The 27,728-nt window shown below is 45.7% G+C and overlaps 1 protein-coding gene across 3 annotated transcripts; it reads right to left on the bottom strand.

The window, feature by feature from the left end:
• Positions 1-445: 445 nt before the first annotated feature.
• Positions 446-27,728, bottom strand: SAMHD1 (SAM and HD domain containing deoxynucleoside triphosphate triphosphohydrolase 1). Of its 3 annotated transcripts, XM_032704968.1 has the most exons (16): positions 27,489-27,728; positions 27,351-27,417; positions 22,127-22,199; positions 20,704-20,864; positions 16,784-16,899; positions 15,148-15,218; positions 14,057-14,212; positions 11,218-11,318; positions 11,007-11,115; positions 10,383-10,474; positions 8,917-9,032; positions 6,234-6,373; positions 5,346-5,435; positions 4,044-4,148; positions 3,549-3,686; positions 446-2,434 (listed from the first exon to the last, which is right to left on the bottom strand). In XM_032704968.1, exons 1-16 carry the CDS (start codon positions 27,718-27,720, stop codon positions 2,312-2,314), a joined length of 1,890 nt encoding a protein of 629 aa, XP_032560859.1. In that variant the 5' UTR covers positions 27,721-27,728; the 3' UTR covers positions 446-2,311. The 3 variants fall into 3 exon arrangements, with proteins under 3 accessions (XP_032560859.1, XP_032560861.1, XP_032560860.1); XM_032704970.1 differs by lacking the exon at positions 27,351-27,417 and having other exon boundaries at positions 27,489-27,532; XM_032704969.1 differs by lacking the exons at positions 27,351-27,417; positions 27,489-27,728 and adding an exon at positions 26,923-27,115.

Raw genomic sequence — 27,728 nt, forward strand, 5'->3', positions numbered from 1 at the left:
CTGTTACTGGCTTCCAACCAGACCTGTGCCACTGAGCCCACCCTCTGAGCCCAGCCCTGCAGGCAGGTTTCAGTTCACCCCCCTCACCCACTGCTGTCCCCTCAGCCTCCAGCCCAGCCATTTCAGCACAGGTGACCAGGATGGTCAAGCACGACTTCACCTTCTCCCACACAACAGCTGGAGAAGCATCTAAAAAGCTTCCCTGACCCCTGGAAGGATGCTGAGGCCAGAGACTGGCCTGCTCTCCCAGCTGTGGGCACGGCCATGTGGCTGTACAAGAAGAGGTGGGATCCTCCCCACAGCCCCTCCCAGCCCTGCTGCACTGTGAGGAGACAGGAACCAAGAACCCATCCCTTCAAGAGGGAGTGTCTTCCACAGGAATACTTCTGGCTCTTTATAACGGCACAGTAAGACCATTTTTAATAAAGTTCACACACTGCAATTCTTTAAAAGAATAGTAAAACCATCGTTTATAAATTTATTCTTCAGAGAGGCTCAGTTGAACACACTGGGAAAAGAAAAGCTCTCAGAACTTAACATTAGGTATAAATTTTGGGGTTAACATAAACAAAAGATATTTCCCAAGTATAAAGTGCACCTTTTGAAACAGATTCAAAACAAACCCAAGCAACAATAACAAAACTATATTATTCTGGACAATATTTGATTTTATGCAGACAAAGGGCATAAATGCCTTCACTCTATGATATTGTTGTTTGAAGCATAATAAGCTCTTTAAAAGCCTTTAAAGAGGCCACAAGCCCTTGTAACAGTTACCTGGTTCACCTGCAGATCTGAAGTACTGTTAGAGACAGGAACAGTAGACCATACACATAAGCACAGGCACGTAAGAAAGCAGCAGAGTGCACAACAACTTCTGGTTATTTCAACAAACAAAATCTGAGTAAGTACATGGATGCTGATTCTACTTCCCTCTGCCTAATGGCATCAGTTCCCCAGATAAAAAGGGCAAAGGAGACATGACTAGAGTTCTGCAGGTCACTCATAGCACCTTCCCACTGGGCTAGTTTTCAGAACCTACCCTGTCCACCCACCTCTGACTGCCCAAACTGAACACTCAACGCTTTTCTCCCCATTCCAGACAACAACTCCACAGCTTGTTCTAATTTCTGAGCATTACTGAACCTTTCTTCATGTTTTTAGTTTTGAGGGCAGACTTTTTTGAGCTTTTAGGTTTCATTTAATGAAAGCAGCCTTCCTTTAGACCTGAGTAAAAGATGAGAGGAAAAAGGTGTTCCTCGGTCACTTGTTCAACGGGACAGACATTCAGCAACATTCACACCAGTGATGCTAGTACAGAAAAACTGTCAGAACCCTCACAGGTCTACAGGGGGGGAAAAATGACACAGGGACAGCCATTCAGGAGAACAAGGCAGGGACACAGGAACGGAGGGATTCCTGAAGAGCCTGTCTGCCTAGTACAGTGTAATCCCAAACAAGGTGCCCTTGGTGCAGGATGGCAGAGCTGGCGCAGCCTCCGGCTAAGCACTGCCCACCTGTGCTCACCTAGACAGCTCAGCACTCCTGCAACCACTCACACCATGGACGTTTTGAGCAGGTTTTGCAGTTCCGACAGTAAAAATATAACATTCAGTGTATCAAAAATACACAATAAAACTATAAAAGACTGCATGGCACTGCAATGCATTGTTACTTCAATAAAATCTGTGGTCACTCTTATAGCAAATGTCCTGCATCTCCATCAGCTTTTTGAATATCAGAAAAATAATCTTTGATTATCAAAAAACATCCCCTCTCCCATCTTTTTTTTTTAAAGGAAATTTGTTTTGCTATTCTTGAAGATGCCATCCTTGGTTATTTTTTCTTTACCTCACCATGTTTTCAGAAGCTTACTTATCCCTCTCTTCCCCAGGTTCCAAAAAAACCCCAATCCCCAAAGAACCCCCATCAAATCTGAGCTGGGATTTTTTCTGCTAGCTCATGCAATAGCACAGTCAGCTAAAGAAGGGATCAGGACTAGACGGAACAGTAAAATCTTGTGGTAACAATGAATTGCAATTTTTAAAGTTACTCTTCCTACACAGTGCCAATACATGAAAAAATAAATGAGAATTGAGTTTACTCAGTTGTAATAAGTTGGTTTTTTAAAGTCTATTTGTAATATGCACTTTGTTTAAGTATGTACATTAAAACATACTGTATTGTAAAATGCATTTCTGCATCGTTCCATGAATCCTTCCAGTCCACCCAAATGGCTTTTAGAAGAGTTGCTACTCAGGTTTGCTCATCTTCTGAGGAAGTAGACTGAAGAGTGCCAAAAAGAAACATGTTACTCATTAAAAGGAAGCCTTTGTTTGCAGCTGGGTTCTGAGGCTCTCCTGTGTTCATCATCTCTCACATTATTCCAGGTTTTCTTCATTGGAGTTAGATGTGGGGCAACAACATCACCATCCTAGTAATACAAGTCAGGAAACATTAATGATGTTTGCTTTCCATTCTAAAGCAGAGGAAAAGCAGCTCAGTCTCGGGCCTAATAGAAAAAATCAATACAAGGTCCCAGAAGCAACAAACACTGAGGACTGTGTGTCTCAGAGACAGAAAATGCTGTAGTCAGCAGCGGCCCATCTGAGAAGCCACCACCATTGGCAGTCCAGCTCTTCCTAAATTATTAGCAGCAAACCTGGCAGACCAACAGGCTGTATCCCAGGCAAACAATCATTAGTTTAAGTGTCTCCTCTGACTTCACCACAGCACCTCATTTAGACTGTTGCAATCGACCCACCCTGGGTGCTGGGATCTGCCTTGCACTGTCTAAAGCAGACAAGGTTGGTACAGCAGGTCTGAGGCAGGAGGGTTCATCTTTGCCAGATACAGACATTAATCTGTGGTCAGGCACTGCCAACACAGACAATCAGCTCTCTAAGCTCAGAAATAAGCTGGTAAGAAGCCCTTTGCTATGCTCTGCAACATGACAGGGCCTACAAGATGGATGAACTGAACTAGAAGAATATGCTTACAGGACACACCCACACTCTACAATGAGAAAAAGTTTGTTGCTTGATTCATTTGTAAAAAGCTCTTCTGAAATTAGCTGCTCTGAAAAGACAGATGCCAGTAGAACGACATAAGAATGAGCCTTAAACAGAGTTATCCATGCCTGGAGCTGGGGCTCCAGCACGTAAGAACACTCATCCTCTGGGGGGTCTCATGTCAGAGGATGCAGCTCTTTTCCCCAGAGGACACCCACAGGCAAGGCCAGGTTGGAAGGAGCTCTGAGCAACCTGGTCTAGTGGAAGGTGTCCCTGCCCACAGCAGGGGGGTTGGAACTAGATGATCTTCAAGGTCTCCCTCCAACCCAAACCCTTCCATGATTCTATGGCACTTGCAGGTGTCTCTAGCACTGCTTCAGTGAAACCAAAGAACCTTCAGATGGGAGCCATGATAAAACCAGGAGTTAGGTCAGTGCCACAAAGGCAAGGCCTAAACGCCAAAGTTACTAATGAAAAAGCAAGCTTATGGACAAAGATGAAGAGCTCTAAACAAGCAAAATAAGAAGTGAATGTTACCTGTGGTTTGGTGAAATCATTCTGCATACACCACTGAATAAAGTACTGTTTTGCAGCTGAAATAATATGTGGATCCTGACTTTTGTAATAAACCCGGATAACCTGCTCCGTAAATGTTATGGGTAAAAACTTGGAAACCTTTGGAATAAAACAGAAACAAGCTTTAGTATTTCTTGGAATTGAGAGTCCACTGAACTTCAATTTTTTCATCTGAATACAAAAGGAAAACAGTAAGAAACATCCCTCTACAATCCATGAGCTTCATCCAAAACAATGGTGTTTTTCTAACTCCCAGTCTATTCCAATTAAATACTGTTCATATGCAAAGGCTGTCAGGATTCCAGACTGTCATCGTACAACACATGACCTGCAAGGCCATGGATTCCACCACCTCTTCACAATCTGTGCAAGAACAACCACGCAGGACTGTAACCACTTCCCTCACAATCTGTGAAGATGCTTTTCAGAAGCCAGCTGAGAAAAATAAAAGACTACCTGTTCTTTACTGATATTGACTGCCTTGGAAGGATCAGCCTTGCAATAGAAGTGAACCTTATCAATGGGATTCTGTTCTTTCATTCCATAATCCATGTTGATAACCTTGTGTGTAAAACACAGAAAACAGCACTTGTTAATGTTTGTCTTTAGTTTTCTCACAATAAATACAAAAGGCTGCACTATATATGCCTGAAAATGACAGCAATCAAATAGAACAGTAACTAACAAATTATTACTTAATAAAACAATCTCATATTTGTATATTGTATCTTTACTTCCATCACCTCTTGCTCTGAAGCTGCCAGGTGAATATTCACACTTAAGAGTTCCCAGCTGCTCTCTGAAACATTCCAGTTCCCAACACTGGACCAGTACTGGTCCCTTGCCAGTCCAGAACACACAACCTCCAGAGGAAGCAGCAGAGCTCACGACTATAAACATGAGGTTTAGACATTATTATTATTTACATCTGCCTGGGATACCAACAGTTCAGTGGTTGGCAGGGAGGTGCCCACTTCTCCACAACTTCAGTTTGTGGGCCAAGGAAAGCCCAGGCAAATACTTTAAAGCTCCATAAAGTGCGACAATTTTATCCGGTGAAGGGAACCTTCAATGCAAGGGAGCTTTAGGAGCGAATCGTGCTGCACTCTATGGAAAAACATTCGCCAGCCCTTCCCAGAATTAACCAAGAGCAGGGATTAAGCTAGTGATACTTGCAGCTCTCGCTCACTACACAGCTCTCTCCTGTGTCTCAGGCTCTCTGCTTCCCCCCAGTGCTGGCTGCAGACCGAGCTGTGGCAGCAGGGTGCTTCCTGCAGCAAATCCCAGCAGTGCCTGCCCTGCAGGCTGCAATACCAGAAGCCTGGAGTCACTGTGCCTGTTTTCCTCCCACTGGGGCCAGCAGGTGACTTGCCCTGGTGACCAACAGCAGTGGTCCCCGGGTTGCTGCCATTGACACCCCCGTGCCAAACCCCTCAGGATTCCTCACTGCTCTTTTGCAGAGCAAGGACAGTCACAGGAGAACAAATCTGTCACCGGGAGCAGTCCCCAGATGACAGCCCAGTGAGGTGAGGCTGCCCACTGCCTCTGCCTCAGGCCCTCCCACCACAGCAAACCTCCCCTGGAGAAGCTTGTTGCTCTCAGACCCTTAAGTTGAACCAGGACAGCAGCTACAAGGCACCCTGTGGGTTTGTTCTTTCACTACAAAGGCACTGAAATGTGTCTCCAGTCTTCATTGGGTACACAAGGCCCTCTGTGATTGAGAAGTTTCTACTAGAACCCGCTCTGAGAGGTATTTACGTCAACTATGAAATTCTCAGCCTTTAGCTCCACATCTGGAGGATCCTTCTCCGGCTTAGAATTTGCAATACTTTCTGCCAGGTTATTATTCTGCAAGAAACAAAACCAAAAGATGAGCTCGATTACATTTATGCACTCTCAGGTCTAGATAAAGGCAACGAAACACAGGACACAACATATCACTAAACTAAATCTTTTAATTCCTCACAGCTTGACAGACTGTTCTTGCAGCCATCTGGTTGTTCAAATCCCTGTATACCTTAACCATAAGTTTTGTACCAGTTTTTAGAAACAAATGAAGTTTATACAATTGAGAAGACACATTCTGCCAGCCTGTGGAGGAAGAGTTTAACACCTGATGATGGGGCAGGGGGAGAACAAGAGTGAGACGTCCAGGATGCTGAAGCGTGAAAGCAGAAGATATATACCTTCAACCAACTGTTTGCAATTAAGTTCTCCAAAGCTGAATACTAAATGTTTTTACTGAACTTTCTTTTTTTTTTTAATGAAGGGTGGCAGGATCTCACTCTCTAATAAAGCTGTTATATCTATACAGTGAAATACACAGAAAAACCCAAGAGACAGACAAGATCAGTAAGGTCATTGATTACTATAAAAAAACCAAAAACCCAACACAAAAACCCCCACAAAAAGACCAGAAGCAGCGAGCTCCTATGCAAACTTTGGAGGGGATGGTGATCTACTCCAAAAGCTGAAACCCACAAAGGGGGGTTTGTTTGGTTTTGGACACAAAGGAATACTCCCTGATGACGCCTGGGCCAAGCAGAGGAGCACCGTGTGACGGAGACAGAGAAAAATGGATGGTCAGCAATTCTGAGAACATTTTTACAGGGACAGAATTCAGAACCTTCCACCAAAGGACATTACCTCTACAATTTCCTTCTTTGTTTCAGGTCGAGTCTCTCCTAAAAACTTGTATAATTCACGTCGTTCTATTTTACGCAAAATTTCTCGTGCCTCCTCCAGTTCTGGATGACTTGAGTGCAGAATTTCCAGGTAGATACTGTCTGCCAAAGTTGCATTGATTTTTGTTAAGTATGTTTACAATCCAGTGTCACAGCAAAATGCAGGGACAAAGGTTAAGGCAACACGAAAAACTGCTCCTGCTGGTTCAGGAAAGACATTTTCAGGGAATAACTGAACTAAGTCAGACAATGAAAAGTCACAATATCATCTTAATTATCATCAGATTCACAATGGTTGTTGGTGGAAAAACTAGCTCAATTCTCACCCTTGCAATATATTTTGTTACTTCACTAGAAGTTACTTTCTCTTCTTATTGAGCCAGTCTTGTTCAGCAGAATATCCTAAACCCAAGCACTAAGTGGTTCAGGACACGGATACTCTGTCTTGTAAAAAAATAAAGAACTGTCATTAAAGTTTCAGACTTTCTCAGACTTCGGATGCCAGCATCGAAGTCTCCCCTCCTGTCCCCACATGAGAGTGACATGCACAGTGAGTTTCCCACCATCAATCCGAGCACCAAGACAGCGGTTTCTTTTGATGTGGCTTCTGAGCAGAAAGGTTATTTCTGGCTGTCCCAGAGACTGCTGCTGCCAGGATGCTGCTTGCTTCTCACAACCACCACACTGCTCTGTGGCTGTTCACATTCCCTGGCCAGGAACACCTGGGCAGCCTCGACACATGCTGCAAGCACAGCCCAGCAACACCCACCTAGAGCCGAAACTGGCCTAGGGAGCTCCCAAGAGAAGCAACCTATGAGCCATGCACCAAAACACCATGAGGATTGTTTTCACAGGCAAGGTCAACCAAAGTCAGGAACTTCTCCACGAGGAACCACAGACCAGGTCTCTTCAGACAGAGGATAGATAATGCAGGAGAAATAAGAGGTCCATGAACACCTCTCCTGCGCAGAAGCAGTAGTGACAAGGAACAATTTGCTGTCTCAGCCTTTACTAGAACTATGATCTACTGACAAATCAGGAGCCAGCACATTAAAAACCAACAGTGGTTCTTCATCCACCATGGAAGAAAGCTAGGGAGCTTTTTGCTGCAGAACCTGATAGAGGTTCATAATTTGCAAAGGTCCACAAGGTAAGTGGACAGTTTCACAGGAGCATCACTCACCACCATGGACTGCTGAAACAAGCCTCTCAGGAGCCCCCAGGCTGCAACCACTAGAAGCAGGAAAGGAAGTGCCTTGGTTTAAGAGGAGGAGAACAGACTTGTCCTTCATGGTCACTGTTACATCTGGTGGTAGTACATTCCTCACATCACTCTCCTTGCTGTTGGCACATTCCTCACATCACTCTCCTTGCTGTTGGCACATTCCTCACATCACTCTCCTTGCTGTTCAACCCTCCTGGTTGAACAGGACAGTCCCGGCAAGCAGTTCCTTGCTGTGGCAGACAGGACATAGTCCTGGTCTCCTTGCCCTGAACTGTGCCCCTCACCAGGTACTGCAGGTAAGCAGGCAGTTACAGCAGGACCCTGGTGCTGACCTGCCAGCACAGCTGATCTTACAGACCAGCCAGCCCACAGTAACAGATTCCAGCCCATGAAGAACTTCATTTCAGTTCTTTCCTTTCTGCCCAGCCTTCCACAGCCCAGCACTACAATTCATGCTTTCCAATAGCTACTGCCCCTTAAAGCCAGCCCCTTCTCCTGCTCTGAGCAGAGGTATGCAGTGACAGAGGGGATATGCAGCTCCTCACCTCAGTACAACGCAGCAGCACTGTGGTCAGGCTGCAGATGGCTGTGGCAGATGAAGGACTGCCAGCAGAAGGCCTTCAGTATGACAAAGGCTAAGACACGCAGGATCCTTTGCAACAGTGCTTTCAGGCTCTGTCACCTCGTCCATGGACCAAAGATGGAAGTTCTTGAGTCTCCCTGTTGGCCAGCCAAGGCTTGGTGATGGAACCTCAGAAAAGCTGCCTTGCAACTCAGGAAAGATGCCTTGGGAGTCCTCATGAGCTGTAGCTTGACAGGTGCTGCAAGAGCTGCCACTACTCAGAGCACTCCTGACCAGGGCCTGCAGCATCCTCTGCCCTGCAGCCACCCCCACACCCCGTGCAGCAGGGTCTGCCTGCCCATGCTGGCCTCCACCGCCTGCTGCAGCTCCCAACATCAACCAGAGCAGCACTGGTGGCCTCACAGCACACACCAGGAGGAGCAGGCAGGCAGGGTAGCAACGTCTCAAGCAAATCAAATCAGACCCCATGGGTGCCCTTGGGAACAGCTTCATGCCACAACACACATCCAGTACCACTCCACCTGACAGAGCTGGATGTTGTATCACTTAGAGCTGACTTATATCCCACCTGTGACAAGTGTAACAAACTCAGGGCACAGGCAGGACCTTCTGACAACACTGCTGAATTTGAACTTATGCAGAACATAAAGTTGCTGCTTCTCTCTCAACACGGAACTAATTAAAACTAGAAGGTCTTGCTCTCCCAGTAAGATATGGGAGCACAGGCACTGGATGGCCCAGGCCTGACCCACCTTCTGTGCAAAAAAGCTGTAAAAACAGCATTTTAACAAGTACTCGTGTTCTTTTACTTTAAAAAAAATGTTTGAGATCTCACACCAGTTAGCTTAGTGTAGGCTTCCATGTCCTCCATTGCTGTAGAAATCCGATAGATTTTTCCTCCAGAGCCTCTTATTTCAAAATATTTATCTGCTTTTTGAAAGGCTTCTGTAATCCTAGTTTGAGACAAAATTAAGACTTTAGGATAACATTGTTTTGAAACACCTCATTGCTCAAGAGTCAAAAGAGAAACAAATTAGTATGTTATAAACAGAAGACAACAGACAAAACCTGCATCCCCAGCACACAGCAGATGCTGATCACACAGCAACATCTCCTGTTTCTGTGCTGTCATCGCACATTTCAACAGAGATTTACCGGGAACAGGCTGAGAGCAGACCATAACCTTTAGAAGAATGATCAAGTTCACTCTGTTCTGCTTCAGACTGAGTTTAACACAGCTGAGACAATTGCAGAACCCTGCAAGACAGTGACATGGCCACTCAGCTGCAGCGAGGCTGCCTCACACACAACCTTATCCTCGCACAGACACCTTGCTCCAAGAGCTAGCAGAGAGGATACAAAGCACTGTAAAGGAAAAGCATCACAAACATGGTGTTTTCAGGTGGGAAAAAGTTATGTTCTAAAGATCAAGTTCTTCCAGAGTTCCCTGTGCCTCACTGTCATTTCCAGCATGGACATTCTTTTGGAAAGGCTGTTATAATTATGGGAAGCCAAGGACTAAATTTCTAAACTAAAAAATATGTTTTACTCATCATATTTAGTTACTGTCAAACCTGAGCATTTTTAGTCTGAGTTTTAGAAGATCCTTAAACCAGAAGCTGAAGTTTAAAAAATGAAACAGTCCAAATCACTCTTGTACTGTGCTATTCTTAACATTCCTTTTTTCCAAAATCAGCAGATGGTAACCTGGCAGACAAGATCCTAATGAAAATATATTTTGGGATACGAGTATTTCTGATTTTCAAGAAAAGTAAAGAGAATAATGTTACAGTGAAAATTCTATAGACGTCAACAAGATAGGTACAATAGCAGGCAGCCAGCTGAGTTAGTCCCGAACAATTCATGCATTACATAAACACAAAGTCAGGCTTCAGCTGAGCTACATAAGCTTGGTTATTACTTTACTCTGCAAGTAACCTTGCTCCAGTTTGATCCAGTTTGAGCTAAGTGGTCTCTAACTTGTAGATAAAGATTCGACCTCAGTTGTCAGCAGTTAAAATGACTTAAACACACCCTGGTCTGGTGTTTCTTCAGAGCTTTAGTAATTTTCCTCTAATTTAATTTCCTGTGGAAGGATGTTTTTGTCCTCCTCTCTTCTTTTTTTTTTTTTGTTTGCTTTGTTAATCACAGACTCTATGATACTCTAAGTACTAAGTCTTTCCACAAGAATTTGCTTTTATTCTATGTCACATTTTATTGATTATCTTAATATTCCAAATGGATATGGATTGTTTCGAGAATTTAAAAATAAATGGAATGCAAAAAAAGGAACATATACTTGCATTAGTTCAATGATGTTGCCAGTCTTATGCTGGTATGCTCTCCGGTGCAGGCAATTCCGGGTGTGGAACATTTCGTACAAATTTCCAACTTCCTGAATCAAAAAAACCCAATCTGCTTTTACTTTTGACACTGTCTTACTTGCAAAACTATCAAAAAAATCAATCAAATGAGTTGTCTCCTTCCATTTGCAGCATAGAGCAGGATAATTATTATTCACAATTTACAAATTTTGGAGAAGAACTCAGGCCAGCATGGGAAGCAGAGCGCTGGCAGCAACCCCAGGGAGCCCAGGCAGAGAAGAGGCCCTCTCGCTCCTTCAGCAGCCCCTCACCAAAGCCACACTCACCTCTTGCTCAGAAGACCTGGAGCAGAATCATGCAGAGCTGACAGGTCTGTGGAGTCTCCCCTGAAAGGACCTGCCACAAACAGTGGCTTCTCTCTCCCTCCCTCCCTCCAACCACCAGCTTCGGAGAAAAGCTTTCAGAGCAGCAACTTCTTCCTCTCTTGGGCTGAAGAAGCTCTGGGCAGCCCCTCAGGCCCCTCAGCCACTGGGTGCAGCTCCCCCACATCCCCGTGTGCTCTCAGTGCTCCTGAGCGTCCCTCGGCTCCCATACACCCCTTACCTTGTCACGGGTACAGATATGCTTCTGGTTTTTTACTTCACAGACCCGAGTGAAGACAAGCAATCGCTTATAATCAAAATTATTCGGGATTCCCAGGTGATGGCAATCCCTAAAAACATTCCACAGAGAGTGTTTAACTACATGGTCCTATTTGTACACACAGTAGCATTTTTACAGTAGGAATTCATAATAAAAACTGTAAGATTTGTACCTTGCAAAATAATCCCACTTGTCAACGTCAATGCCATTCTTTTTGTTAGCTACTATCTCATAGAGGAAACTTTTCTCCTTTGGTCGACCACGGTAGGGCCACTAACAGGGGAGCCAGGAAGAAAAACAATAAGAAATTAAAGTGTGCAAACAATGTAAAATCAGTTTTTTTAAGACAGCAGGAATACACTTTGACTTAGCCTGTGATAAGCACCCAACACTGAGGTAGCAAAGAACACAAAGATAAGAAAAGAGCTCCCAGAAGCTGTTAGGCATTAGAAATCCAGAACTAGGGCTTAAGCAGCTGTCTTCTCAGGATCTCAGGAAGAATAAAACCCATGAACACAAGTATTTAATTGCCTATTCTACTAAAACAAAGTCTGCAGCTTTGAAATGCCCAAAAAAGCACAACATAGCAACAAAGAAAGGAAAAGGTTGGAATCATTTAATATTCAGGAAATTAGTTAAACCTACAAACATGTCACTGTCTTGCAGTGACATGCAATCAACTACACAACTTTATAGAACAGAGTTTTAAAACACTTATTTAGACATAGTAAACAAAAATTGTTTGAACAGCCAGCTATTTAAACTCCTACCCCACAAGGGATAATTCAGCCATGAGGCAAACAGGAAATCAACACCAAAATAATAAGATACAGGTTGCACATTTTCTTGAAAATTTAAAGATTCTTCAGCTAAACAAAAAATGCCATAAAGTGGCCTTGAAATCATGAAGGTGGAAAACACTGTATGCAAACATGGCTTCCACGTGATCAGCACGACAGAAACACTAAAACTGATGTGACTCGGAACGGAAATGCAGCAGGAACTGTAAGCAGCAGGAAGGAAGCACATCATAGAAAAAAATACCACGATAACAAAGAGCTCTGCTCCTGGGCCACGTTGAGAACACTGTTTGTGTTTAGTGCACAAACACCTGTTGTTTATGGCAGGACAGACTCTTGCAGCACAACAGCCCCACTGCCAGACACTGCACCAGCACAGCAGCCTGTGCTCTCTAGGGCACCACAGGACAGTGCCTGCCAGGCCAGGCCCTGTGCCTAACACCGGGAGGGTGCTGCCACAGATTATGTATGACACTCCTTTTCCTGGTATCCTGCTGGAAAACAGGTGTAGAATCCAAATAAGGAAAACCAGACATGGGGTAAGAACCTGGCACAAGATCAGTGGTTGTGGGAGGTAGCAGGATTTACCCCAAGGGGGTAAAAACCAACCTACAGCCTTTGTAAATGAACATCCTCTTCCTATAAGATCTCAGACTGCATTTCATTATGCCAAGTTCCCTATGTTTGCCATCAGATTGCTGGAGTACACATGGCAGAACTGCCCACTACTGCAGCAGAAAATAACAGGCAAGTGTGAACATTTGCGGGTTACTTGTTTGGGACAACATACAAATTCTGATTAGTACCAGATTGTCCTGACAGATCTCCCACTGACTTCAGCTGCCACCAGCTCTTAATTCTAGTGGCAACTGAATGGGTGTCCTTGAAGAGATGACAACAGCTGTAAAGTATAAAGCAAGGAGAGAGGACTTAAGTCTTTCACAGAGTTGCAATGATTAACAATCACCATCTCTTCTTCCTTGTCTCTTCAGACAACTCATTTCTTCGAGTCTTATCCCTGACTCTATGTACTGCAATTAATTCAAGCATTTTGCTGCTGTCACCAAAGCTGATGTGGGCTCTGGCACTTGGGCCATGCTTCTGATTGCTCACTGCCTCGTCTCTGCCAGTGCTCAGTTTTGTTATCCAGACTGAGGGAGCCTGAGTGCCTCCTTTTCTCCAGGCTGAGCCCCTCCAGCTCCCTTGGCTGCTCCTCATCAGACTTGTGCTTCAGACCCTTCCCCAGCTCCACTGCCCTTCTCTGGACACACTCCAGCCCCTCAATGTCTTTCTCGAAGTGAAGGGCCCAGAATTGAACACAGAATTTGAGTTGTGGCCTCAGCAGTGCCCAGCACAGGGGGATGGTCACTGCCCCTGGTCCTGCTGGCCACACTATGGCTAACACAAGCCAGGATGCCATTGGACTTCTTGGCCACCTGGGCACACTGACGGCTCACGTGGACCAGGACCCTCAGGTCGTTTTCTGCCCAGCCACTTCCCCAAGCCTGTAGCATTCCATGGGATTGCTGTGACCCGAGTGCGGGACCCAACACTTGTTGGACCAAGGCCAATTGTATGAGGTTTATCAATTCAGCACGTCCAGATCCCTCTGTAGAGCCTTCCTGGTCTTCAGTAGAGCAGGACCTACCTCTCCTAAACCCAGGCTGGCTGAGCCTGATTCCCTGGTTGTCCTGTATGTGCTGCATGATGGCACTCAACATCATCTGCTCCATGACCTTCCCCAGCACCAAGGTCAGGCTGACAGGCCTGTAGTTCCCTGGATCATCCTTCTGACCCTTCTTCTTGTAGATGGAGTCACATTTGCCAACTTCCAGTCAATTGGGACTACCCGGGACTACCGGTAAATGATGGAAAGTGCCTTGGTGAGCACTTCTGCCAGCTCTTTCCATACCCTTGAGTGGATCCCAATCACTGGTTAGGTTCACTAAACTCAAATAACATTCCAGAGCTTTCCTCTAATCTGAAAACTTTTGGTTCAGAATTCTCAGGGAGACGTAAGAACACAGTGAAGCTACTACCTCCTGCCAGCACTGTAAGAAATAAACACTACACTTCTCTGGCACCAGTTGTGACAGGATTCTCAGAATTTCATGGGGCTAAAAATAACACATAGCAGAAGCCAAAATTATCTACTTTCAGCAAAATTAAGACATTTATTGGGATAACCACAGGAGCAGTACACTGACTCACCGATTTCTCACAAGCAGTTTCATCTATAGGCCCTCCTATTTGTTCCTTGATAAACAACATATCTTCTTCCAGGACAAGACCATATGACTTCAGGACTTCTTCTAGTTTATTGGAAGTTATCAGGTGCTCAAACATTTTAACAGAAGCAGTTTCATGCTGTGAAAAAAAAAACATCCAAATGTTGTATTACATGGTTTAAGCATCTTTCCTGCAGTGTCACAGCCTCCTCCCAAGCAGCAGCACTGCCTGGCACGGCACATGGGCAGGCTGGTGTGAAAGTGCAGCACCTGAGTTATTTTCTATTTATCTTGCATTAAACAAAACAGGAAATCACCCAGCCTACAGAGTCCAGAAACACACTCTTCAGCAGAGAGCTGTTAATTTTGAATTTTCACAAACAGCAGTAAGGCAGTTACAACGATAAAAGATAAAATAATTCTGCTGTTTTGAATTCTGTTCAAAATTTCTGGAAGTTTGAATTCTAAGCACTGTATTGAATAGTCTTGAGCTAAAATATTAAACCAGAAAGGAGGCTGCCAGCTGGTCTTTTGCATCTGTAAAATATATTCTGCAGAAAGCTCTCAATATGCATTTTAAGGTACAATGCTGGCTAAAAATGATCACTGCAGTCCTAAAAAATTCTGCCTCTTCAGAGTCACACTACAGGAACTGACAAGACTGAGACAACTCATTTCTGTGTCACCCAGGTGACATCTGCAGAAGAGAAATCCATGCATCCACACAGATCTCACAGAAGTACACAGCAGTCCAAGAGCATGTGCACTTTTAGGGAAGAGATGGGGGTGACACATCCATCCTCACTTCTCACTTTTTCTGCATTGCCAGTAAGGCTCCATCTGGCTGTGCTGAGGGAGCTGACGTTCCCCAGACATACAGCTGAAGACAACAAGGAAGTCATCCCAAGACTGGGAGACAACACTCTGGTTTTCAATTAAGCCAACAAACTGATGCAATAAAGTAAAGCCAACTGATCACCATAGTCTCACAAGCAATGGTACTCTTTAAAGATTAATTATTTTGCCTCCAAAACTCTCAGGTTTGTATTTTTACTTCAATAGCGAAAAGCCTACCTTCCACTTCAAATCTGGACGAGTCATTGGAATAAATCTTCCATCAAACATGTGTGAAAATGGCCCATGACCTTAAAAATAAATATTACACAGGTTTAATCTGAAACATGGTTGGGAGCAAAAATTTTTTGAGCAAGCAAAGGATCTGAATTCTCTTGTATTTGACTTGATCTTGACATATCCTAGAACCCTAGACTGATTTGGGTTGGAAGGGACCTTAAAAAATCTAGTTTCACCCCCTGCCATGGGCAGGAATACCTGCCACTTGACCACGTTGCTCCAAGCCCAATCCAACCTGGCCTCGAACACTTGCAGGGATGGGGCAGTCGCAGCTTCACCTGTGCCAGGGCCTCACTGCCCTCTCAGGGAACAATGTCTTCCCAATATCCCATCTCACTCTGCCCTCTAGAAGTGTGAAACCTTTCTTTCCTGTTCTATCACTCAGGCCCTTGTCCAAAGTCCCTCTCCAACTCTCCTGGAGACCCTTTTAGGTGCTCCAAGGCCTCTCCAGAGCCTTCTCTTCCCCAGGTGAACACCCCCAGCTCTCCCAGCCTGTCTCCAGAGCAGAGGGGCTCCAGCCCTCAGAGCATCTCCACAGCCTCCTCTGGACTTGCTCCAGCAGTTCCACATCCTCCTGACGTTGGGAGACCCAGAGCTGGAGGCAGCACTGCAGGTGGGGTCTCACCTGAGCAATCCTCTTCCTTGTCCTGCTGTCCACGCTGCTGGGATGAGCCCAGGACACAGGGGGTTTCTGAGTGCCAGTGCACATGCCAGTGGTCCTGTCCAGCCTCTCATCCATCAGCCCCCCCCAAGTCCATCTCCTCAGGGCTGCCCTCAATCCACTCTCCTCCCAGCCTGTATTTGTGCTTGGGATTGCCCCAATGCTGGAGCTTGCCCTTGGCCTTGTTGAACCTGTTGGCCTGCCCAGGTGCCTTCTCTCCAGCCTGTGACCGCCCCCACAGCTCCGTGTCATAGGCAAACTGGTCAAGGGCGCATCGATCCCACTGCCCGTGTCACCGACAGAGAATCAAACAGCACCGGTGCCAACACTGACTCCTGAGGACACCACTTGCCACTGGGCTCCACCTGGACATTGAGCCCTTGACTACAACTCTCCGAGCAAGACAACTCCTCACCCATCATCTGTGAGGAAGATTCAGTTGTAGCAAGTGCACTTTCCTAAGGCACCTTAAGTACTACAGCACTTAAAACCAGTTGTGGCACCTACACCACAGGCAAGTACTGCAGCAGTACTGAGAACTCTGTGTCGGCTCTGAAGAAAATAGGTAGTTATAAAATAATCGTAACAGTTTTTGAAAGGGCCACTAATTTTTATTCTAAGAGGTTTTAAGAGACCTGAGTAAATCACAGAAGGAAGTGGACACTTCAGCCACTGAGGGCAGAACTCTAACACTATTTGGAAACAAGACAAAACACTAGCTAAGAGTGGCTACAGATTCACCAAGTGGAATTGTGTCCACAGAAGTACTCCAGACCAAACAGAACAGATAAAACCTGTCTTGGAATATGGCCATGCACTGAACAGCCCAAAAGAGCTCACAGTTCTGATCTCACAGCCAGCTTTTCATCCTGGTTAGCTTTCAAAGAGCAACAAGTCATCTCAACTGTTCCTTACCCAAATCGTGACAAAGCCCAGCAATTTCTACACAGAGGATATCTCGCTGGGTTATATCCAGTTCTGGTTGTCTCTCCTTCAGTGTACGAACCAGACATCCTGCTAGGTAACCAACCCTGTTGCAGGAGAAAAAAAAAGGGAATAGAGCAGTGGTTTAGGCTGAACAGAAAAAGAGCAGTTCCCCTATTCTATTTTGATCAATTAAGCCCTTATCTGAGAGGCACCAAACAACAAATACCCAAAACCTGATCTGAATCACAGAAACAAACTATTTCCTGTAGTAGAGTTTCAGTCATCAGTAACACATCCGAAAGCAAAAAAGCATGGGACACCAGGCCCAAGAGACAACAGCATCCTACAGTATTTCATAACACACAACCCCAGAGTAGCTGTGTAAAGGAACAGCAGTGCATCACTGACAGTGTGAATCTTGAAGCACCTCAACTTACAGGAATCCTTGAATTCCAGTCAGGGCAACTGCAAAGGTCCACAACAGTCACCAAAGCATTTGATTCTTCTTTCAAATTGCTGCTTTAACAGCAGTTCATGATAATTATTTCTCTTCCTTTCATTCCTTTTAGATTTGACATTTGATTTCATTCAGTGGGACCCTCTTTTCTCATGACACGAAACATGCAGGAACAAACACATGGCACATACTCCCGTAAACTGTTTACGAGCTCTACACAAACTTCCTTTTCTACTTGTCCCAGCAGTCCCCCTTGAAGAACAGTTTAAAGCAAGACAAGGTTTCCTACAACAAGGTAATAACTTTTATCAGATGAAATTTTACTGTTTGGTGTTCTTTTACTAGACCAATAAGCACAAAAAGCTCATTTCTTCTACTTTGACACCGTAGAAACCTTTGAAATTACACACAAATTGAGAACAAATGTCCTAAATGTAACTGTATAGGTCGAAAGAACTGTTCAAAAGAAAAGGTTGCTGATATGACTGTAATTTTCAGACTTCTGTTGTGGAAACTTTGTTTATTTTCAACCATATTTCTGTCTTTTCAGGTGTACCAGATGCAATCAACCCAGCCTGCTTCATTGATTTGACTCTTTTGCAACAGCCATTTACATCTTGTTATAAGTAAGCCACACTTATCCACAATATTTCAGCACTAACAAAATCAACTTTAGGCTGGCCAGATCACCTGAGTACAAACTATTGACTAGCTTAATTTATCTGCACCCTGGGATATATCCTTAAAACAAGCTTAAATTTGTCATTAATCAGCTTATCAATGGAGTGTGAATGACCTAGCAATACTCTAGGAATTGAAGGAAAGCTATACCTCTACCTCAGTTAGCTTAGGAATTTTTGTGATCTCCTGGCCTTTGTAAAGAGCTGTGCCCTAAATAACTAAGGAATTTGTATTCCCTTGGACTCTGTAATTTTAAGTTGTTTTTGCTTAAATGTATGTTTAGTTTAGAGAAATGAAGATGAAAACTCGAGAAAATTAGAAAACAGCTGAATCTGCACCTGGAGGAAATAGTTTAGGAGGCCTCCACAATTCAGAAAGCTCAATAAGAAATTGCTTTGCTAGAGAAGTAAATTCAATGAAGAATTGCCTAATTAAAGAGGAGTCTAAGATTAACCAATGATAAATAAATGAAATGTTTTAGTAAGGGCTCAGAACAATCAGAGAGAAGACAGAGGTCAGCAGAAATTAATCACACGTGATCGGGAATTTGCCAACATGGACTGGGTTGCCCAAAGGACACAAGGAAGACCTTGGTGATGACCCCCGGGGAGGAAGGCAGACAGCCCACTCCTCAAATTCCTGCCGGCCAAAGGACGCTAGATGGCAGTCCTGCTCATGAAAGGACAGCAAGATGAAATCAGAGGAGTACCTTACATCTGAATTGGGCAGGACTTTAGGTGGGAACTTCAGATGTTACAATGTATTTAAACCTCGAGATAATGTGTCTGGGTGGGCATGATACGGCAAAATATTCCGTCATGCCTGGGCACTCTGCTATTGGATTTGAGTCCTTGTTTCAGAATCCTTGTGCCCATGTAAAGGGGGTACTTTTGATTTAGATGACCAATGGAGCATAGAGGCGTGAGAAAGTAACTATACAAGGATGCAAAACCAGCCAGAGTATTGTACAATGTACCTTTATTGCAAAAGTTAATTGAAAGGTCCATTGGGTCTTTAGCAAGTCGACTAGATGTCCCCTATTATCAGAGCTGAGTTCCTCCTTGGCTTGGCTCCATACTGCAAGATGGGAATGGAAACACAATGGTAGAGGTCATACATAGGGGTGAGAAAGATGATGGTGAGAGGAAGATGATGTGGGCAGGGGTCGCTCGCCCCTTGCCCTACAGCAGGGCATGCACAGACTGTTGCTCTCAGGTGATGAACAGGTGGGGTTCGGCTGCCACTCAGGCATCACCTTATACTGCGTCCTGGCCCTACGTGGTGTAATGTAGAGCTGATAAAATGGGGTGTCAGGACTGCTGGGGTGAGCGATCCTCATCCTGCCATGGAGACTGTGTTGCTCCGCGGGGACGCCCGCTAAGCACGGGCAGCGACCAGCTGCTGCAGATCCTGGCAGCCCTGTGAAATGGAGGTAGGGCCTAAAGAGTTAACTCTGAGTACTGATACGGGGACACCCCTGCTCAGAAGAATGTAATGCTTAGCTAGAGACAGAAACCAGATCTTAGGGATTAGATGGTACCGTACACCAAAAGAATGCTCGCACACCTACATAAATAAAGATAGGGTAAGAATACGAATAGATAAGGGGCAAAATAGGGGCTTGAGTTCAAAGTCTTGCAAAATTCACCATGGAGTCAGCAAAAATCAAGAAAGTTGAAGAGTTCAGCCGAGGAAGAAGAGTAAAAATATGACCCCGTGAGGCTGAAGAAACAGGAACGACCACCAAACATCACCCCAAAAAGACAACTCCACCCCAGACTCCACCCAAACTCTGCCTATTATGAATATTATAACTAGATGTTGCAATCATATGAATATGTATGTAAAAATGTTGCAATCCCTTGTAGAAATTGTATATAATCATGTCTTTTCACTGAGAAGGCAGAGCAAGTTTGTCCAGGGCGACCTGACTTGCTCTCCAACGTTGCCTAAATAAATACCTTGCTGTTTAAAGGCTAAATTCTGTCTCTAAACAGTTCCATTGCGCCTTTTTGGGCATCATCTGGCCTGTCTGTGTAGGTAAGCACAGTTTATTGACAGGAAGCAAACAAGAAAGCAAATGTTTTATATCCTTTTTTGTATCTCTTTAATTCCCTTTTTACTAGTTAATACTGTAATAAAAGCTGTTCATAGTATTGTATGAATGCCAACTGATAGGTTTTTTGTATTCTTTTTTAGCTTTTGATTCTCTTTGCTAGTAGTTTTTTATTCTCACTGCAATAAAAGATTTTTTATTTTGTAATGTTCGAATGTCTGTTGCACTTGTCTTTATTCCGGGCATGTATTCAAACAAACTAATACAGTCCATCATCTGTTTCTGCTTAATTGAATTACAGTATCAGCCTGACAACCTGCCATCGATTGCATAAGGCACACCTAACTACAAAGGCAAACATTACAGATCAAATGGATTTTAGCTGTGCTAGACAATGCAGCTGTCTGGCAAGTCATTTAGAGCAGCCCCAGTACCCTTACTAGGTTTATGCTTTAAAACTTAAAACTTTGACTCACAGTCATTAATTAACATTATTTTTAGAATCCATCTTGTAGGTTTCTTTATCTGTCTTTTTTAAAGGAAGTTCAAGGGAACAGCCCATAATCACATGGGATATCCAGGAACATTCATGAGACCAAAACTGCCACCACAGCAGTTTTCACCAACGCCTCTTGGCTGGCGCTCCACAGCAGTGGAGCCAAACTCAAGGAAATCCATATGCAAGAGAGGCATGTGTCAGAACCACCTCCTTACCCAATGGAGTGTTCAAAGCGGTTGTGAGAGGCTCCTGGAAAAACAAAGTAAGTGCCACCCAGCTGCTTGATGTACCGGAGGCGCTGGAACTGAGGAGTGTCGATGATCCGAACAAGCAGGGGATGTATTTCAATGTGCCCATGAATAGGATCGTTAAAAACCTACAAAAGCCAAAAATAGTGTAATTAACATGTAACCTTTGACTATGAAAAGAAACAGGCAGCAAGGTAAAGGATATCCAGGATGGTCAGGTATTTGGTGGGAGAGATTGTTCATCTTCTGTAAAACAGCCATATACTGCCAACCCCACACCAAGATCTATCACAGAATCATAGAACGGCTAGGGTTGAAAGGGACCTTAAAGACCATCTCGTTCCAACTCCCTGCTATGGGCAGGGACACCTTCCACTAGACCAGGATGCTCCAAGCCCCATCCAACCTGGCCTTTTCAAGGCACAGGGCGTCCTCAGCTTCTCTGCACAACACATTTATTTCAGAGAACTACTCAAGCTTGACATCAAAAAAAATAAAGCTGTCTATTTCACATAGCAAGGGAATTAAAGTCAAAATCCCTAAAAATGTTATCTGTACCTGTGCAATTCCAAAACTTAACACTTGTGAAAACCGCTGTCTTTATTAATCTGCTATTCCAACTAAACCAATGCATGTCTGAGATATCCAGTAAAAAGTGTTTGGTTTGACATTGCTCATGATTTTTAAAATCAAAGGAAATTTTGCTGAGTGGAAATGATGATGTTACTTTTTTCATAAAACAAAATGCAAGAAAACTGAAATATGAAATAAGTACTCCCTGATAAGCACATTTTAAGAGACATCTCAGTAACTACAGTAACTCAGTAGAGAAGGTAATCCTTGTCTTCAACCAGCAGGTAAAACCATTCCATCACACACCTATCCTGGTAAAATACTGCGGCAAATAAGGTTTTCCTGTGCTCTCTACCCTTGGTCACTGAGCTGGGAGGGCTCTGGCAGACTACTGCAGATTACTACAGAATGTGCAGCCCTGGCCCCAGTTAAACCAACGCACACCACTGGGAGAAACAGTTGGACACAGCAAACAGTAGAAGCGAGGAGGAGTCTGTTAACCCAGGCCTGGGGCAAAACTAATAAAATAAACCAAGAGGAGGCTCTACACAGAGGGATGTGAAAGGGGAGCTTCTCAACACATGTCAAACAGCTCTTCTGCTCACTGAACCCCACACAACCTCCAGGTGCCCACATAAAGCTCCCAGCTGATGACTTTAACAATTCTACCGGTTAATGTGGTTTTTCACAGACCACCATGATCAAGGCCTTGGAGTTTGCTGCTGTGCAAAGTAAAGGCACCGGCTGGCAGCACCCGGCCAAGGGGAGGAGAGGCAGGACCTGGCCGTGGTGTCCTCCCACTACGGCGTGGGGGTACCTTCATCACGTCCACGTGCTGCTGAGGCAGCTGCTTCAGGCAGGTCAGCACTTCCAGGCGCTCAGCTGGGCAGCTAGAAGGAAAAAAAGGACACTGAGAACAAAGTTTGCAACGCATCTCCCTTTACAGTTTGCAGTACATATGGAATTACTTGTGCAAGTTCATATTACCCTGATATTCGCTGACTCTTCCAACGGGTCAAGACTTTAACTTTTTCAGAAAAATACTGAAAGCATTTATCCTTCTAAAGTCAAGTACAGAAGGAAGAGAACAAATAGCTACAGAAGTTGTCACTGTAAAGCAGTGTAAGTGCTTCTCCCACTTATACAGAACTGAGAAATAAAACCACCATGAAATTCTCTAAAAAAACTGATGAAAAAAATTGTGTAAGTCACATGTGGAGATAAGTCCTTTAAATTTATGGGAATGACAACATGTAGTTCCTGAATAACTGATATTTTTTAAGGTTGAAAATTTCCTTAAACCAAAATATCGTAGTCCCAATAAACGATTTTTTTTTTAAATTTCTTTCAGTTAGTCAACTCTGTATTAAAAGTTTAATTCTGCCAAACTAACTTGAATTTCACACAAATTAATTTCAACTCCAACACCGAAACCACTGCAGTTTAAAACATGCTTTCATTTTGTTGAGAACTCATTCTTGTATTTTGCAAAGGTATTTTGCTGTCATTTTTAATAAATTATTAAAGGTCCCCTTCACAACACACAGGTAAACTTCCAGTGCAAGTACTCTGCTGTAGCCACAGCAGTCTAAGAGCACAGGCAGGATGAGTTTGGAGGGAGTTAATACGCTCTATCACATCTCCTTTTAGTAACTCTGTCTGCAACCCTTGCTCTTGAGCTACATGGTTACAGCCTCAGTATGACAGCAAACACCATCATGAGAAAATACAATTTGTACTTTTTTCCAGCAGTTAACCATCCTGAGATCAGTTTGACATCAGTCTTTCAGTGCTTTAACAGAAAGCAAAACTATAAAATGCCAACTCATAGCAAAAAACACTGCTTGATGCACTACATATTCTCATCCAAATAATTCAATAATTCACAACACATAAAACATTAAAGGCATATGACGTTTGTTGGTGAGCAGTGCTTGTCTAAACTACCTGGTGTCCCCTTCCCTACAGGGAGCTCTCGGGTAGCAGCTGCTGCTCAGACTGTCACAAGCCTTTAGCTGGAGAATCTCTCCTATGGACACAGGCTGAGAGAGCTGGGCCTGTTCAGCCTGGAGAAGGGAAGTCTACAGGGAGACCCCGTTATGCCCTTCCAATACCTTAAGGGGACTTATAAAAAGGAGGAAGAGGGACTTTTTATGTGGGCAGAGAGTTTCAGGACAGGGATCAATGGTTTTAAACTGCCAAAGGGCAGGGTTAGAGGGGATACTGGGAATAAATTCCTCCCTGTCTGGGTGGTGAGGCCCTGGCACGGGTTACCCAGAGAAGCTGTGGCTGCCCCATCCCTGGAAGTATTAAGTGTTCAAGGCCAGGTTGGACAGGGCTTGGAGCAACTTGGGCTAGTGGGAGGTGTCCCTGCTCATGGCAGGAAGTTGGAACAAGATGATCCTTAATGTCCCTTCCAACCCAAACAATTCTAGGATTCTAAGATGAAAAGAACCATTGGTGGTGCTCACACCAGTGTGTGTTCCATGATATGAGTCTGAGAACAAGCACAACTCTGAGAGCAAATAAATCAACATTGTGACCAGCAACTACTAAACTAACATACTGTAAAAACTTTGTTTTAACATGCCCTGGCCAGATCAGTTATCTTAACCCTTTGTGCTCCAGGCTGGGCACTAAGAAGACTGTCATGGTTTAATCCCAGTTGGGAACTCAGTCCCAAGCAGCCGCTCGCTGCTCCCAGTGGGATGGGGAGGAGAATCAGGAAAAGCTAAAACCTGTGGGTTGACATAAGAACAATTTAATAACTGAAATAAAACTAAATACATTGATATTACTGCTACTACTAATAGCAATGAAAGGGGGAGAGAGAGAAACAAAACCCAAGATAAACCAGTAACGCCCAACAGTCACTCACCACCCCTCTGATCCATGCCCAGCCCGTCCCCCAGCAGTGACCAGCGGCTCCCGCACACCCCACCACTACCACTCTGTTTCTACACTGGGCAGGAGGTTTTGTGGTACAGAACTTCCCTCAGGTCAGTTTGGGTTGGCTCTCCGGGCCATGCTCCCCCCTCAGTGGCAGAACACAGGACACTGAACAGTCCCTGACTCAGAGTAAGAACCAACTGACTGAGTACCACCTCAAACATCAGGGTGTTACCAACACTGATGTCACACTAAATCCCAAACACAGCAATGGACCAGCTTCTGGGAAGAAAATTAACTCTACCCCAGCTAAATTCAGGACAGGAGAGCAAACATCACAAGAGTGTTTTTGAATGAGCTGTAATGTTGCAAAAAGTACAGCAGTAGCAGCAAACATGATGGTAACAACACCCAAACGGTAACAATGGCCCAAAAAGATACTCTAGGTCACACAAAGTACACAGACAGGACTCGATGACAGTTTTGAGACGCTGAGGCAGTGCAAAGCAGCACCTGGCATGAAGCACTGCACTGCTGCACTCTGGGCACAGCCTCTGGGTTTGGAGCACCTGGTCATGCTTTTAAATGCCACAAAAATTCAGGAGCAAGGAGAAAACTGAAAAATAGCCAGGAATGTAAGGAGAAAGGTATGTGGGCACCTCCATATTGAGAACCTACCACTGACTGCAAGTCCAGGAACAACAGAGAAAGGACACTCTGTACAACTGACAGTGCAGCTGATAGACAACCACCTCTACAGACACTGTCCACAAAGAGTATGGGTCAGAGCTGCAAGGGCTGAGAGACCAGCAGAAGGAAAAGGCCTGATGAGGGAGGTTGGAAGTCCTCAGATCAGTGCCCTGCATGTCTTACTGTCCTGCCCTGCCTCCAGGAACACGAACTCGGTTTCGGTTCAGCCTCACAATGACAAAGCACACGGTCAACGCAGTCCCGGTGTGAACAAGGACCTGGATGTCGCAGCACAGAGACTTCTCCATCTTCCTTCAGACGGAAAACAAGAGCAGGGATATCACCTGGAATCTACATAGTCAGGCCACCTCAACCAAGACACAACACACAAATCCTGTGTTCGTACTGTGGAGTTCCAGGGCTCTGCAGGCAGAGTTCTTCCAACAGCCAAAGCAGCACTACTGCTGGCTGCTTAGCAATGGGGAGAACTGACACTTCCTCATTCACTCCCCTCCCTGCTCCCTGCTTTGCCCCCACCCTTCCTCCTTCCTCATGCCACAGGTGACAAGGACGAGAAAATCCCTTTCCTGAGCCCACTAGGAACTTCACTGTTCCAGAGAGGTGAGCCAGACAGCCCCACTCATCATCCACACTCAGCATGCAGCATGCTGCATGTCTCACAAACATCCACTGCCAGGAACATGGGAGCACATGGGAAACCCAAGGTGCTGCCTCCAGGCCTGAGCTCTCCCCACTTATCATCCAGGAACACAGGGAACTAAAGACATGCATTCATTACTGGCCTGTCACAGAGAAATTATCAAAGTTCCTGCAAGACACAGTGTGCAGTGGACAGCAAAGGGATAATTCTTTAGCGCGAAGCTGATGTTTACAAAAGTTGGTAGGCTTGAGCAATTTCTCATCCACTTCTCAAAAATTTCAGCACAAGAGAAACAACATGTCAGATCTCACAGAAGAAAACCCCTTATAAAAGAAAACCCACAAGCACCTCATTTCGTAACCCCAGCACCATCCACTCTCTACATCAACTGAGATGTGCTCCCACTGCCAGTGTCCCATGCTGAGGGACTCCTGGCTACCCCCTCCTGCCGCCCACGTTCAGCACTGACAGATCCACCCACGGGTCTGACTGCCTCCAGAACGGCTGCACGTGTCCCGTGTGTCCGTACAGGCACCTGATGCTCAGCCAGCCAGTGAGGTGCTGGAAGCAACCAGCCTCCGGGTAAGTCCTAAACAGAAATTAGACACCTGCTTGTCATTTCAGACAGACAATTACCTGCTATTTCAGAAATAAAAGCTTTCACCTGCCTTCCACAACACCACACCATGTCTATCTGCATACTTCAAACATTTGTAGTTAGAACCCTTCTTCCAAAAAATGAGAAACCACAAATACCCTAATGACTCCTACATGTCTTACCTCCTCCAAGGCACAGCCCTTCTGCCTTGTCCCCTTGGGTCACATCAGCTTTTCCTTCCCTACAGATATCCACACCCAGACACCCCGCCCTCCCTACTTGCCCTTCCCACACTGGGAGTGCAGCCGGGATGTCTCAAGAGAACAGAGATGGGGCCCCTCATCTCCAGCACAGTGTGAGCTCTGATGAGTTTTCAGCCAAGGAGCCAACCTCCACACCAAAGTCTCAAACCCCCAGCAGAAAGCACAGCTCTGCACTTGTGTGCACCAGCCAGATAACACACCCCACCCACCCACCAACCCACAACATCAGCAAAGAGCCTGAGCTCTTCGGTGGGTCTAGAGACAAATTTGGAGGAAACAGTATAAATAAGCTTAGCAAAGGAGTAAAGAAAAGACATTCAAGATTAAAAAAGCACCAGGAAGTATGAGGAGAGCAAGCAAACCCACATCGCTGGAGACAGGAGCAAGAGAGGACCCTAGTGAGGCAGAGAAGGGGCAGAGGGGCTCTTCTGACACACAGGACTGTAGGACACACTCATATCCTCTCCTGTTCCAGAAGAGCAAGAAAGCATATTCACCACCAGACAGATTACCAAGGTTTTGGGACCAGTCATTCCCTCACTGCTGGGAACAATGCTTTCCACACGATCGGGTTTTTAGTTTCCCATGGTTACTGGGCAATGAGAGTCTGCGCCGTGGCTGGGGCTGTTCTGGGATCAGCAGGAAACAGGAATTGCTCCGAAGGGTCTGAGATCAGCCCCACCGACCACACTTCCCCCACTGACTCTAACCCCTAACCCCTAACTCTAACCCCTAACCGCCCCCGCCCGCACAGCCGCGCTCGGGGCGGCCCCGGGCCGCAGCCGGCAAATGTTTGTGCCCGCAGCCGCTCCCCTCGGGCAGGGCCCGGCCACAGCGGCTCCCGGGCCCCGGCAGGGCCTCGCCGCGGGCGGCCGGGGCTGCGGGGCCCGACCGAGGGCCGGGGCTGTGCCACTGCCCACCGCACGCGGGCGGCTCTCACCAGACGCGGGTGACCTCGGGGGCGCAGGCCGGCAGCTCCAGCAGCATCCTCCCGGTGACTCCGCTCTCTGCGGGGGAAGAGAAGCGTCAGCGCCCCGGCCCCGACGCCCGCCTCGGCCCCCGCCCCGGCGGGCCGTACCTCGGAAGCGGCGAAGCAGGCCGGGGTTGCCCACGCCGCAGCGGGCGAGGTGCTGGCAGAGCCGCTCGGTGTCCCAGAGCCGGGGGTCCCCGTGGTCGGTGTCCCGGAGATCCCCGCGGTCTCTGTCCCACGGCCAGGGGTCCCCGCGGTCGCTGTCCCACGGCCGGGGGTCGGGGCCGGGGGACCCGTCGTTCCGCGCGCGCTTGGCGGGAGCGCCCGCCGGGCTCCCCATCGCCCGCC

This window comes from Chiroxiphia lanceolata, chromosome 17, assembly GCF_009829145.1.
Source record: "Chiroxiphia lanceolata isolate bChiLan1 chromosome 17, bChiLan1.pri, whole genome shotgun sequence".
In the NCBI taxonomy this organism is placed as follows: Eukaryota; Metazoa; Chordata; class Aves; order Passeriformes; family Pipridae; genus Chiroxiphia; species Chiroxiphia lanceolata.

Excerpts from the sequence above, each read along its gene's own strand:
- SAMHD1 (XM_032704968.1), bottom strand. The coding sequence starts at position 27,720 with ATGGGGAGCCCGGCGGGCGCTCCCGCCAAGCGCGCGCGGAACGACGGG. Across the intron at positions 20,865-22,126 it reads AGCACGTGGACGTGATGAAG|GTTTTTAACGATCCTATTCA; the intron begins GTACCCCCACGC and ends TGGCTTTTGTAG. Across the intron at positions 11,319-14,056 it reads AAACTGCTTGTGAGAAATCG|TGGCCCTACCGTGGTCGACC; the intron begins GTGAGTCAGTGT and ends CTCCCCTGTTAG.